General features: G+C 39.2%; 1 protein-coding gene across 1 annotated transcript; it reads right to left on the bottom strand.

Annotated features, from left to right (window-relative positions):
• Nucleotides 1-718: 718 nt before the first annotated feature.
• Nucleotides 719-13,377, bottom strand: LOC127987091 (SLAM family member 9). The gene is made up of 6 exons (XM_052589386.1): nucleotides 13,319-13,377; nucleotides 12,668-12,985; nucleotides 12,211-12,540; nucleotides 11,985-12,104; nucleotides 11,343-11,410; nucleotides 719-1,948 (listed from the first exon to the last, which is right to left on the bottom strand). Exons 1-6 carry the CDS (start codon nucleotides 13,353-13,355, stop codon nucleotides 1,901-1,903), a joined length of 921 nt encoding a protein of 306 aa, XP_052445346.1. The 5' UTR covers nucleotides 13,356-13,377; the 3' UTR covers nucleotides 719-1,900.
• Nucleotides 13,378-14,506: the final 1,129 nt, after the last annotated feature.

A 14,506-nucleotide genomic window follows, 5' to 3' on the forward strand; every position in this document is an offset into this window, starting at 1 on the left:
GTCATTCCTCACTCTTTGCAAGGACAGTCTGGTGCTTCTGACTCACAGGATGTAAGTAGTTTTACATACGTAAAGGATCTGTCACTGATTATTCAAATGCGAGTTTTGAAAAAGTGTAGAGTAGTGCTTGTTGTTTGTCGTTTCTCCGTTCACAAATGCAGACATGGTTTTATGTTTACGCAGCATGATACACAGTGCAACGCATAAAAAGACTTAAGTTTAAGATATTATAATCAGTAATTATGTCCCCACTGGATGCTACAAATGCTTCATTTGTAATGGGTTTTGTTTTGCCCTGTGATGCTGGTGTTCTGATCGGGACACACCGTAACAGTATATGTTCAGGGACGTAACATTTCCTTCAGATGCTTGAAACATTTGGCCAATCACAACACTCTGGATAGCTGGCCAATCAGAGCACACCTGACCTCACTTTTCAGAGCGATGAGCTTTGCAAAAAAACATGCATTTCAGAAAGCGGGGCATAGAGGAGTAGCAATAATTTACATTATGTGAAAATTTTATATATATATATATATATATATATATATATATATATATATATATATATATATATATATATATATATATATATATATATATATATAAAACCTTAAACCGTAATAATGTTCTTTCTAGCAACATCATATGATCCCTTTAAGGGGTATTAAACACACAAAGGAACATATTAAGTCTCATTTTTATGATTTCCAACTCTAAATAGAAGTGACATCTACCAGTCATTAGATTTGTGTTTGCTTTGCATTTTACTTTTAACAACATCAGTTTTCCACAGAAATTCTATGAACAACAACAACAAAATTTTTTGATTCTGTGCTGTTTCATGCACAGTGAATGGACCAAACTTTAAGTGATGAAAATCCTCTCTATGGAGATGCAATCGGAACAAAAGAATCGCTAAGTAAAAATTGTCAAAATTGACAAGGCTTGTTTCCCACGGTGGCAGTGTAGTTATAGTATAGCCTATTTAAAAACCTTCGCTAACAGTGCCTTTGGGAAACACACCTCAGATCTATCCAGTTTGTGGACCAATGGTTTCCACACTGGTGACGATAAACAAAATAAATTATTATTTTAAAAGTATATTCATATTATTAGTGTACCTGTAGCTCAAATGGTAGAGCATTACATTAGTAAGCGCAAGGTTGGGGGTTTAAATCCCAGGGAACACATATTAGGAAGAATTGTTGGCCTGAATGCAATGTAAGTCGCTTTGGATAAAAGTGTCTGCTAAATGCATTAATTTAAATGTAATTCTAGAAGACTGACTCAAAAGAATCATCGGTTCACGAATCGGATCATGAACTCGCGTTACCGTTACTGAATTGAATTTAATTTTCTTGAACATTTCGAATGAATTAAGACTTCAAGTTCATCTGTAAAGCACATGAAGCTATAGTTTTATATTTTTTTATTTTTTTATTTTTCAATGGAGAAGTTGCCTTATTGGTTAAAATCCCCAAACTGTTTACTTAAATATTAAATTAAGAAATTACATTAAAATTAAAGGTAATTACTTTGGTAATCTAAAATACTGATTAATCTGATTACCCCTTGTTTAAAATGTAATTATAACAAAATATAGTTAGCCTACTCATATTTAGTATTTTAAATACAAGAGTTCTATGTCACTAAGTTTGGGGTTGTGGTCTCACTTTGTCTGTTCGCGTTCACATGCGGGGTGGGTGGGGATAGAGTTGGGATGTTCCCCTCTGTCCATTTGACCGAGTATCCATCTTCATCATCTCATGACATTAGACACATTTTTACTTGTTGTCAACGCTCTTGGAACTCATAAGAATAAATACATTTCAATGAGTCAAAGTTCAATGGACCAAAGATCCACAGCTGGATCTTGTATATAGATTGAAGATCATCTTCAAATGACGACTAGCGAATACACTTGATTATCTTCCTCTTTAACTTTCTGAAAAAAAAAAAAAAAAATCACATAACATGATACATAAAAAACAACAACAAATAAAAACATTATTTAAATAAGAGAAGGAGCATTCATTCTAAATGTAATCTATAGCAATGGTACTGTTTTACATATTGAAATTTTGTTGTATCACAATGAACATATGCTTTACTGTACATTAAATTATTTCATAACACAAACTGAACTAATTCAGTGCAGTATCAATCATCTCGTTTTCACCGCATTCGATCATGTATTTAATATACTGTTTCAGTTCTTGTTTGATGGGTTTCATACAGCATATTGCAGTGTTATACTTCTCTCTTGGATTTTCCCTCTTTGGATAATTAAAGACTGCCTATAAGCTTGATTTTTCTTCTTCTTCGTGTTTGTTTATTCATCATACGTGTAACAGTGCTGATGGTCCTTTATGCTATTTTATTAAACAGAAATTTGATAATTTTGTACAGTACACTGCAAAAAAAATAAAATAAATTTTTACTGTAAAATGTTGTACAAATTCTATGAAAAGTTTCCGTACTATATGGGGAAAACTGGAAAAGACCTAACCAGACATTTCATGTAATTTTACAGTAAAATGCTCTTAATTTTACAGCTTTTAGATGTAAGGACAAAACAATGTATAATTTACAGTGAAAAACTGTAAACCGATCAGTGTGTGTTGTTGAATTTACTGGTTTACCTTTAAATTTTCTTGTTTGTAAATTACAGCTTGATACTGTAAAATTAACCATTTTAGACAGTAAATGTGTTTATAGTTTGTCTGTATTTTTCACAAAATTATTCTGGCAACCACAGGTACCAATAACTCTTGTGTATAACTGTTATACAGTGTGTATGAAGTTACACAGTAGGTGTCCACAAAACTGGCCTGGAATGAAGAGTATCCTACGATCCCTAAGTCAGTGAGTTCAAAACTTATTGTGACGAGTGGGACAGGGCAGAGAGCCATGGGGACGTAGCGAGGCCGGTGGAGTGATTGGAAATGAGCGACACCTGCTCCACTCACCGGTCTCGAGTCCTACGGAGGAGATTCAGAAGGATAAAGGAGCAATTACGACAGTGAAGAACGAGAGAGGACCTGGCCGTGGGTTAATTATGTGTTTGTTTTTTGTTTGTGCACCACATTCATCGATGAGGGGCTGCTGCGGTGTTTTGTGTTTATTTGGTTATTCAAGTTTTTGTCACGGAGGGCCAGAAAAAAAAAATAGGGAATCCAGAGACCAGAGGAACATGTAAATGAAGTGAAATTGACATTCAGCCAAGTATGGTGACCCATAATCAGAATTTGTGCTCTGCATTTAACCCATCCGAAGTGCACACACACAGAGCAGTGAACACACACACACACTGTGAACACACACCCAGAGCAGTGGGCAGCCATTTATGCTGCAGCGCCCGGGGAGCAGTTGGGGGTTCGATGCCTTGCTCAAGGGCACCTAAGTCGTGGTATTGAAGGTGGAAAGAGAACTGTACATGCACACCCCCCACCTACAATTCCTGCCGGCCCGAGGCTCGAACTCACAACCTTTCAATTGCAAGTCTGAGTCGCTAACCATCAGGCCACGACTTCCCATGGAACAGACACCAATGGGGAACAGACACCAATGGGGAACAGACACCAGAAGTGCAAACACAAAACAGGGAGACCAGGAGGGAGGTGGACCGGAGGAGGTCCAGGGGGAGGGACGGAGGGCCAGGCTAACAGAGAGGAACAGGGACAGGAAGTGAACACAAAGAAACAAACAAAAAACAACAACTGGAAGTTCCGCAGAGGCAAGGAAAGACTCTGGTAGATCAGCCGAGACGTGACTAGGCTCTGGAAGTTCCACAGAGGCGTGAAGAGACTCTGGTAATCCAGCTGAGAAGAGGCTCCAGTAGTTCAGCAGAGACATGGAAAGGCTCTGGTAATCCCATGGTGTTTAGACTGGATTCCAGAGGAACAATGCTGACTTGACTCTGCTCCTGAAGATCATTGGTGGCCTGACTCTGCTCATTAAGATCATTAGTGACTTGCATTTGTTCATGGAGATCATTGGTGACTTGTATTTGTTCAAGAAGATCATTGGTGACTTGCCTTTGTTCATGAAGATCAATGGTGACTTGCCTTTGTTCTTGAAGATCACCGGTGACTTGACTCTGTCCCTGAAGATCACCGGTGACTTGACTCTGTCCCTGAAGATCACCGGTGACTTGACTCTGTCCCTGAAGATCACCGGTGACTTGACTCTGTCCCTGAAGATCACCGGTAACTTGACTTTGTCCTTGAAAATCACCAGTGACTTGACTTGACTCAGGAAGGTCAACGGTGACTAGTCCTGACTCTGGAGGGTCAACGGTGACTAGCCCTGACTCTGGAAGGTCATCGGTGACTAGCCTTGACTCTGGAAGGTCAGCAGTGACTAGCCTTGACTCTGGAAGGTCAACGGTGACTAGCCCTGACTCTGGAAGGTCAACGGTGACTAACCCTGACTCTGGAAGGTCAACGGTGACTAACCCTGACTCTGGAAGGTCAATGGTGACTAACCCTGACTCTGGAGGGTCCATGAGCACCTGACTCAACACTGGAGAGTCAACCGGAACCTGACTCGACTCTGGAAAGTCAACGGGCACCTGCCTCGACTCTGGCAGGTCAACCGGAATCTGACTTGACTCTGGAGGGTCAACCGGAATGTGACTTGACTCTGGAGGATTCAGGGGAACCTGACTCAACTCTGGAAGGTCAGCTGTGGCGGTTATACTGTGCATAGGTGCTAGGCAAGCAGCCATCTTGGGCCATGACTCTGGACGGGCGGCCATTTTGGGCCATGGCTCTGGACCGGTGGCCAACTTGGGCATTGGCGCTGGGTCAGCAGCCATCTTGTGCTGTGGCGCTGGGCTAGCGGCCATCCTATGCTGCGGTACTGGGCTGACGTCCATCTTGCGTCGTAACACTGAGCTGGCGGACATCTTGTGCTGTGATGTGGGGCTGGCTTCCATCTTGCCTGGTGGCGCTGGGCTGGCGGCCATGTTGTGCAGTGGCGCTGGACCTGCGGCCATCATGGGCAGTGGCGCTGGCTTTCTCTGTCCCCCATGGTGAGACGGCAGCTCTGGTCCGTCCCACACGAGCCCCGAGTTGAAGGGGGGCCATGGTGGAGAGCGATGCTGAGCTTCCTCTCACCCACTCCCTCCTCGGCGACCACCCCTGGTCCCGCGAAACACGACCAGGCGGGTTCCCTCAAACCGATTGCTTCTCTCCCGCTCGGTGGCTGGGGAAGAAACATGAACAGACATACCGCTGGGTCTCAGAGATGACGGAGTCCTTCTGTCACGACCGGGATACAAGGAGACACAGTGAGATATCAAAATGCGAGTACGTCTTTTTATTAAGGGCAATCCAAAAGAATAAACAGTCCAGGCAGGGGTCGATACCAAACAAATCCAGACATAAACAAACAAGGACACAAGGCTAGAGCATGACAAGAGACGGACATGAATAAACAAGGACTCCGTGACACATACTAAGACAGACCGGGTATAAATACACAGTGAGAGACAAACGCTAATGGGGAATTGACTGAGTGCAATGATTAATGACCAGTGACAGCTGAGTGCAATGATTAGACAGAGAACGTGAGGTTCATTAAGTGACAGACACCGTGGGGAAGGAGGACATCTAGTGGATACACAGGGAACACAAACCAGACACTGTGACAGTTTTATTTAAATCTCCGCCAGTTCCCGCCTCCTTCTTCCTGTGATTATGAAGGTTGTTATATTTAGAGTTGTTCCAATTCCGATACTAGTATCGGAAATATCTCCGATACCACAACAAATTCTGGCATCGGCGAGTACATGAACCCATATACCGATCCGATACCATTTTCTTAAACAAGACCTAGTTATGACCGCTAGCTTTGCCTAACCGCTGCACGGTTCTTCTTCGCTGCTCAGAATGCATTGCAAACACAGGAAGTTGTGCCTTGTTGCCACAAGCGACCCCTGTTAAGAGCAGCGAAGAAGAAATGAAAACACATTAGCAGCACTGATGTATATATGACTGGATCGCTTATAGAAAATCGTTTCTAAAATGCCAACAGACAGTGAAACCGCTTCTATATTATAGATCAGTGGTTAGCAGTATGTCTCTGTAGTACTGCTAGTTACCCACTCCTGAGTATATTCGGTACCTGCAGCTGCGTTCAGTCGCTTCCGTGTTAGTCAAAGCGCAGGGCTCCAGACTGTAGCTGAATATATACTAGTGTCTGTGAATATTAAACTGCAAAATACTATTTAAATATTACTCCTGCATGTTCTACATCTCTGTGGGTGACGGGCGCAGATGCGCGGGAGCTCGCTGTTTTGTAGCCTCTGCAGTGTGTCACTATATGAGGACACGAACGCATAAACCGTCACTTCAGGAGAATTTATCATATCATAAACACAGGCACTCAAATATCTTCGTGGCAATCCATCAAATGAAATGTTTGGTTTAAAATGAGTAAATTGACAATATATTAAGCTACTGTAGCCTACAGTAGATTTAGCTATGTCTCTATGTAGTAATGATAATAATATGTCTCTATTAATAATAATAATTATGCCTAGACCGTTGCTTGTTTTTTACTTGTTTTGTTGTATAGAGATTATCTGATTAATATATATGTATATATATATATATATACAGTATTGTTCAAAATAATAGCAGTACAATGTCACTAACCAGAATAATCAAGGTTTTTAGTATATTTTTTATTGCTACGTGGCAAACAAGTTACCAGTAGGTTCAGTAGATTGTCAGAAAACAAACAAGACCCAGCATTCATGATATGCACGCTCTTAAGGCTGTGCAATTGGGCAATTAGTTGAAAGGGGTGTGTTCAAAAAAATAGCAGTGTCTACCTTTGACTGTACAAACTCAAAACTATTTTGTACAAACATTTTTTTTTTCTGGGATTTAGCAATCATGTGAATCACAAAACTAATATTTAGTTGTATGACCACAGTTTTTTAAAACTGCTTGACATCTGTGTGGCATGGAGTCAACCAACTTGTGGCACCTCTCAGCTGTTATTCCACTCCATGATTCTTTAACAACATTCCACAATTCATTCACATTTCTTGGTTTTGCTTCAGAAACAGCATTTTTGATATCACCCCACAAGTTCTCAATTGGATTAAGGTCTGGAGATTGGGCTGGCCACTCCATAACATTAATTTTGTTGGTTTGGAACCAAGACTTTGCCCGTTTACTAGTGTATTTTGGGTCATTGTCTTGTTGAAACAACCATTTCAAGGGCATGTCCTCTTCAGCATAGGGCAACATGACCTCTTCAAGTATTTTAACATATGCAAACTGATCCATGATCCCTGGTATGCGATAAATAGGCCCAACACCATAGTAGGAGAAACATGCCCATATCATGATGCTTGCACCTCCATGCTTCACTGTCTTCACTGTGTACTGTGGCTTGAATTCAGAGTTTGGGGGTCGTCTCACAAACTGCCTGTGGCCCTTGGACCCAAAAAGAACAATTTTACTCTCATCAGTCCACAAAATGTTCCTCCATTTCTATTTAGGCCAGTTGATGTGTTCTTTGGCAAATTGTAACCTCTTCTGCACATGCCTTTTTTTTAACAGAGGGACTTTGCGGGGGATTCTTGAAAATAGATTAGCTTCACACAGACGTCTTCTAACTGTCACAGTACTTACAGGTAACTCCAGACTGTCTTTGATCATCCTGGAGGTGATCATTGGCTGAGCCTTTGCCATTCTAGTTATTCTTCTATCCATTTTGATGGTTGTCTTCCGTTTTCTTCCACGTCTCTCTGGTTTTGCTCTCCATTTTAAGGCATTGGAGATCATTTTAGTTTAACAGCCATTCATCATTTTTTGCACCTCTTTATAGGTTTTCCCCTCTCTAATCAACTTTTTAATCAAAGTACGCTGTTCTTCTGAACAATGTCTTGAACGACCCATTTTCCTCAGCTTTCAAATGCATGTTCAACAAGTGTTGGCTTCATCCTTAAATAGGGGCCACCTGATTCACACCTGTTTCTTCACAAAATTGATGACCTCAGTGATTGAATGCCACACTGCTATTTTTTTGAACACACCCCTTTCAACTAATTCAACTAATTGCCCAATTGCACAGCCTTAAGAGCGTGCATATCATGAATGCTGGGTCTCATTTGTTTTCTGAGAATCTACTGAACCTACTGGTAACTTGTTTGCCACGTAGCAATAAAAAAATATACGAAAAACCTTGATTATTCTGGTTAGTCACATTGTACTGCTATTATTTTGAACAATACTGTATATATATATATATATATATATATATATATATATATATATATATATATATATATTAGGGGTGTAACGATACGCGTATTCGTATTGAACCGTTCGGTACGACGCTTTCGGTTCGGTACGCGGTACGCATTATGTATACCGAACGGTTCGTTGGAGTAATTAATTATATTTGAAAAAAAAAAAAAAAGAGAGAGAGAGAAATATAATGATATGCGTTCAACAAGGTAGCCCAATAACCCAAACAACGTAACAGGCAACGCCCCTGACACTCCCGAAGAAGAAAAAAACACCATCTTATATGTTTATGTTAGGCTACTCAGCAGGCGCTCGCTCACTCAGTACGCGCTGAAGGCTCGTTGCAAAATAGCCAATGCGTTTAACAGACTAGAAATGAGAAAATCCTCCAATAACCAACAGGTCTGGTGTTTGGGTGCACTTTGGATTCCCTTTAAGCTATAATGGTGATGGCAAGAGAGTGGTTTCCTTTCCAAAGCGCTTGGGCAGAAGCGCTCATGAGGCGTCTGTCTTTGCTAAGCAACAATGACGTGCTCTCTCCATGAGACGCGGAAATTTCAGCGAAGGATAAATGGATTTGCAGCTCTAAAAATCACTTGCAGTAGCTCTGCTACTAAATTTATTTCAAAATTGCAATCCATATACAACTATGATCAGCTGATCCTTCATCTTGGCTGAGCTCTCAACGTTGTTACGGGTAAGGATGAAGCTGATTGGTTAGTTCTTGTCACATGACCCGCGGTGCGCTTGCGGCATTCTGAAAAGTTGAGATGTTTTTACATTTTGCTGTATCTAAAACGTATCGAACCGAACCGAACCGAACCGTGACATCAGTGTATCGTATCGAACCGAACCGTGAATTTTGTGAACCGTTACACCCCTATATATTATATTCCTAGACTTATTTGTTGCATTTTTTTAAACAGTTATATTGTAAAACTAAAATACCTTTTTTAGTTTGCGGTGTTAGATTTTTGGCTGCATCTGAAGTTCTTTTTTGCTTAAGAAAAAAAATAATACTGTCAAATTCATGTCAGATAATAAAAACACTGTAATGAATGTAGTAGTTAACCATGTATTTGTTAATGTTTTATTAAGGGATCAGTCTGAAGCACACCATAAAATAATTCTAGCAATTTACACAAGGCTAGTAGTATATACAGCTGTATATACAGATACATACCCAGTTATCGGATCAGTACTCGGTATCGGCCTATACCCTGAGCCCAGGTATCGGAATCGGTATCGACAAGAGAAAAAGGGTATCGGAACATCTCTAGTTATATTGTTACACTAATAATAATTGCTACTCATCTAAAGCATTTGAAAAGGGATGTCATCAGCTGCAGAGATGGGGACTCGAGTTTGAGACTCGGACTCGAGTGCGACTTAAGTCGCACAAACAGTGACTTCAGACTCGACTTGAGACTCGTCCTCGAAAGACTTCAGACTCGACTCGGACTCGAGCTCCGGGACTCGTGAACAATGTTAATTTTTAGTAAACATCAGATGAGCTCGCTGTTAGAGTTGTGACGTTCGCGAACTAACCGATTCTTTTGAACGGCTCATAAACATGAACGATGGGAGCCGAGTCACGGCTGGAGGGGAGCCGTTCTTTCTGTCGCTCTTTTTTCCTATGCGTGTTTCAGAGCGCGTGTTTCACACAGATGCACACAAATGAGCTCCTCCGCGAGACAGAACAGTTATAGGGGGAGGGGGGCACCCAGCGCAGGCCAACCCTTTATAGCGTGATGATATTAGTTATTAGTTGTGCACGCATCCTTCACGTGAGTACTCCAGTGGAAAAAAACCTGCGTGCCTCTGTCATTGGGTACCCTTACAAAAATTAACCATGGTTTTACTACAAATGAAACCAAAAAACCATGGTTACTATAGTTAAACCATGGTAACCACAAATTAACCATGGTTTTGCTATATTAACCATAGTTTAACCATGGTATATGTAGTAAATCTGTGGTTAGACAAATGGGAGTCACTACGCCAAAAAACCATGGGTTACTACAGTTTTACAACAATAAAACCATGGTTATTTTTCGTAAGGGTAGGAGCGGAGCCATGACGTTTTGCACAGATATTCATTGCAGCCCACTTTGTTATTGTTCATTGACTTGAAGGGGCTGATGTCCTATTTGCAAAGTTTACAGTAGTAATAGTATGTAGACATTTCCATTTTATTTATTCTAATTTTATCTACTTTAAATATTTTTGGTTCTCTATCAAAATGTTCTTGTGTGATAACAATGTTCTTGTGTGGAAGTGTTTGTAGTAAAAGCTGTTTTGCACAGAAATTCATTGCAGCCGGCTTTGTTTTTGATGTTTATTTGTGAGTAGGTATTGTATGAATAACATAAGTCTGCGTAGCTTTGTTCATTCTTAAGCCAGACAAGAGGTGTGCAGCTATACAGCCAGGACAGACAGAAGGCCATTACTGAATCCATAAATGCAAAATACAGATATTAACTTAAAAGTAAAGCATTCTTGGTGTTTTTGTCATGTTACAATAGCCTGTTTACACTGATTATAGACCAAAATCAAAGTTGATATTGTATGCTAATAAATAGAGTTGTCATAATAACATATTACATGCTTTGAATTCCTTATATATAGCTATGCAGTGTTCTAAGCAGCTTGGATGGGTCGCTGTACGTGATGCAACATTTATTATAACCAGAGACTTAATATAATAAAGAGACTTGAGACTTGACTTGGACTCTAGCTCAGAGACTTGAGACTTGACTTGGACTCTAGCTCAGAGACTTGTGAGCATCTCTGATCAGCTGACACAGGAAATATATGCCAAGAAGCATCGTGTTGAGCACTATGGGAGATAATGCCCAATGGCCTTTAATAGACATGGGCTTTATGGCATATGAGTCACTATCTCTCTGATTGATGGTATTATTATTATGACTTTTATCAATGTTTGTGTGTGTGTAACAGTGTGTGATGTATGCGATCAATTCTTATAAAACACAAGCACATGCATATTTAACTCCCTGATGAAATGATACAGAGACACAACATATAATAGGAAAAAAATGATCTTACTGCTTTCTGTGCTTTTTTTTTGTAGAACTTTGGCTCAGCGTAAGTGATCTCCTCTTCACGAGTCTCAACTGTTTAAACAGTAATGACAGATGGATTAAAATAACAAAATCTTAAAGTAGCTTTTTTTTTTACATGCATCAATTTAATGTAACACTTATAACTGTTTCTCTCTCACACACACACTTATGTGCTTATAAACATTAAGAAATTAATTCCATGCAAATCATTTGTAATCGAAACCCAGGTGAGATGTCGAACAAAAAAAGAATTAATTTGCATTCTTTTTATAGTGAAATGTATTTTCTTCAAAGCTCAACAAGGAAAACATATCCAAAAGGGCCATTGATAGAAATCATCTGAACACCAGCAGAAGAGTGCAAGAATATGTTCATGAAGTGTGGATAATCTTTTTTGTTTGTATTATAGAATAATGCCAATTTGCATTTCTGGGTTTTCAAATGTGTTTTGATGCAGTTTGACGAATGCAGAATCTGTCTTTGTGCGATATAAGTTATTTATACATTATGCATATATTCTGATATGATTAAAGTACAGACATGGCCTAACCCAATAAACTACACTTTATTTTAACATTAATCAACAATAAATAAAGTTATGTTTTTGAAATAAGATAAGACTTGCCTTCTTGGTCAGTTTTTGTGCATTTCCTGCAGATCCAAAAGATCATGACTACAGTTACAATCAACAGAGATCCAGCAGCAGCAGAAATCAACACTATGTAGAATATATGTCGACCCTGATCTGTAATGGACAAGATTTAGTCTGTCTGATCCACAACAAACACTATGAAACATCAGCTCTATATAACTTGATAGAGCAGCTCAGTTAATCAATGTTAACAGCATACCTGAACATGTGTGACAGAGTTGAGTGATGTCCAGATGTGTGGTCTGGTTTCTGATGGGATTGTTGATCACACAGCTGTAGCTGTTTTTCTCCTGATATTCCACCTCCAGAGGTAGAGAGAGACTGATGCTGAGATCAGACACACTGATGCTGGACAATAAACTGTTTCCTTTGTACCAGGAGAGAGTCACATGACCCACATTCACCACTGAACACAACAATGAACAATTCTGCTGTGATGATGATGATGAAGATGATGATGATGATGATGATGATGATGATGAACAGTTTGTTACAGAGTTACTGCTGATGACAGGAACCGGCAGATTAGCTAAAAATAAATAAATAAATAAATAAATAAATTCCTTGACAAAATAAACAATTTTTGATAACGTTCAAACATAAAAAATAAACAATTTTGATGTATAAATTTACATACAAAATAGCTTTCTACTCACCATAGACATAAACATTGAATGTTTTTGATGACCGTTTTGCTCCGCTTATCTCTACTTTATAGACTCCAGTGTGTTGAGATGTGATGTTTGTGATGATCAGAGATCCAGTTTGTCTGTCCAGCTTCAGTCTGTCTCTGAATCTCTCATCAGGAACATCAGATGTGTTGACTATTCCAGGATATCTCCTGATTTCAGCGATCAGAATGTGTTCAGCTCCAAATTTCCACAGTATGTCATCTTCTTCTTGTATTTGTGTAACTTCTATGTTCAGAACGACAGAATCTCCCTCCATCACTGACACTGTCTCACTAAACACACCTGATGAACATCAAGAGAATTTGTCCCAATGTATGTATTTATTGGCTTAAAAGCCTGAAGTCAGTTTGTAATTTGTTTGAGCTTGTCAATTTAAAATGTGAACTGAAGCATCCAGAACAGCAGCACATTGACATCTAGATTCAACAGATGTGTGAGCAATGTGTCTTTATGTACCTGCTGTCGAGCAAAATAAATGTGTTCACTTTCAAAACCTGTTTTTATTGCGCCTTCAAATTTTAAGTTGAGTTATTAATTTATGCATGGGATAGTTTGAACCATACATCAAATGAGCTCCATAAAGTATAAAAGAATATTAAGTCTTGTAGAACTTACCAGTCATCCACCAGCTCAAAAAGATCATGTGGAGCATTTTCTTCAGTGGTTTTGTGTCTGATCTAAAAGACTATCTGCTAAAAAAACACACGCAAGCTAGTGTGAAACCCCCCCCCCCAGAGTCTGACCCTTAACATGCGCACACACACATGCATCAGAATATCATACATTATTATAGAAATTATTATATTTATATAATGATCTTCTGGCTTTTATTAAAACTTTAACTGTTGCTGATGGTGGGAAACTATTTTTATCAAATGGAATACACTGTTATCATTGAACAATAATAGTTTTTGAAAGTTATGTCTGACTGTGTTAAATAGTAAAATGGTGTACCACTGGATTTAATGCTAAAACACATTTTATAGATTTTAAAATGGTTTTGTAATCTACAAGTTGTTGTGAATTTTAAAAGCTGCCTGCAATCTATTACTGAAGTGTGACATGAGCAGTTCAACATGTGAGTCAAACTGAAACTGCGGTCAGTTCTTCGTATTCAGAGACATGGTGTAAACTGTTGGGTGGACAAAAAAAAAAAAAAAAAAAACAGCTTTTGCAGGAAAGCAGCTTTTTTCTTTCTTTGTTTTCTTTGAGGTGTGTTTAGTTTGTGGGTTAAGGGTTTCTTCCTGTCCTGCTGTTGTGAACCTCATAGTCTCAGTTCATTCATACACAGAACAGCTTTAAAATGAAATAAAATGAACCCATCAACACTGATTAAAAAAAAAAAAAGTACTCATAGGTCAGAGGTCTAACAGGAGACCTACCTGTCATGCACAGTGGCTAAATAGATATATAGATAAATTAATAAATGAATAAATGTGTGCTTTGTGTTAATGGCTTTTATCTGTAAGGATGCTTTGGTCACAATAATAGAAGTGTCATTGCACGTGCAAGCATATAGCTATTCTATTCACACTCTGTTAAAATCGCAGGATTTTCTGCTATTTATATTGGAACTAGTGGCAATTATCTGCACCTTAAACAATAGCTTTCACTGATATGTACGCCTTGTAAATAGATTTAACTGATAAATGGCTCCATCTGGTGGTTTGAAAGTTAAAACAGCAACACAACACTGGAAACAACAGCACACTTTTCATATAATTAACATTCATTTTTAAACAGCAGGAGATCTCTGGTACACTGACATAATGCTGTTATGTTAATGTGAAGGGGGTAAAGATA

The sequence above is a fragment of the Carassius gibelio genome, chromosome B22 (assembly GCF_023724105.1).
Source record: "Carassius gibelio isolate Cgi1373 ecotype wild population from Czech Republic chromosome B22, carGib1.2-hapl.c, whole genome shotgun sequence".
Classification (NCBI taxonomy): domain Eukaryota; kingdom Metazoa; phylum Chordata; class Actinopteri; order Cypriniformes; family Cyprinidae; genus Carassius; species Carassius gibelio.

Excerpts from the sequence above, each read along its gene's own strand:
- LOC127987091 (XM_052589386.1), bottom strand. The coding sequence starts at position 13,355 with ATGCTCCACATGATCTTTTTGAGCTGGTGGATGACTG. Across the intron at positions 12,105-12,210 it reads ACTCTGTCACACATGTTCAG|ATCAGGGTCGACATATATTC; the intron begins GTATGCTGTTAA and ends TGTCCATTACAG. Across the intron at positions 11,411-11,984 it reads CACAAAAACTGACCAAGAAG|TTGAGACTCGTGAAGAGGAG; the intron begins GCAAGTCTTATC and ends CTGTTTAAACAG.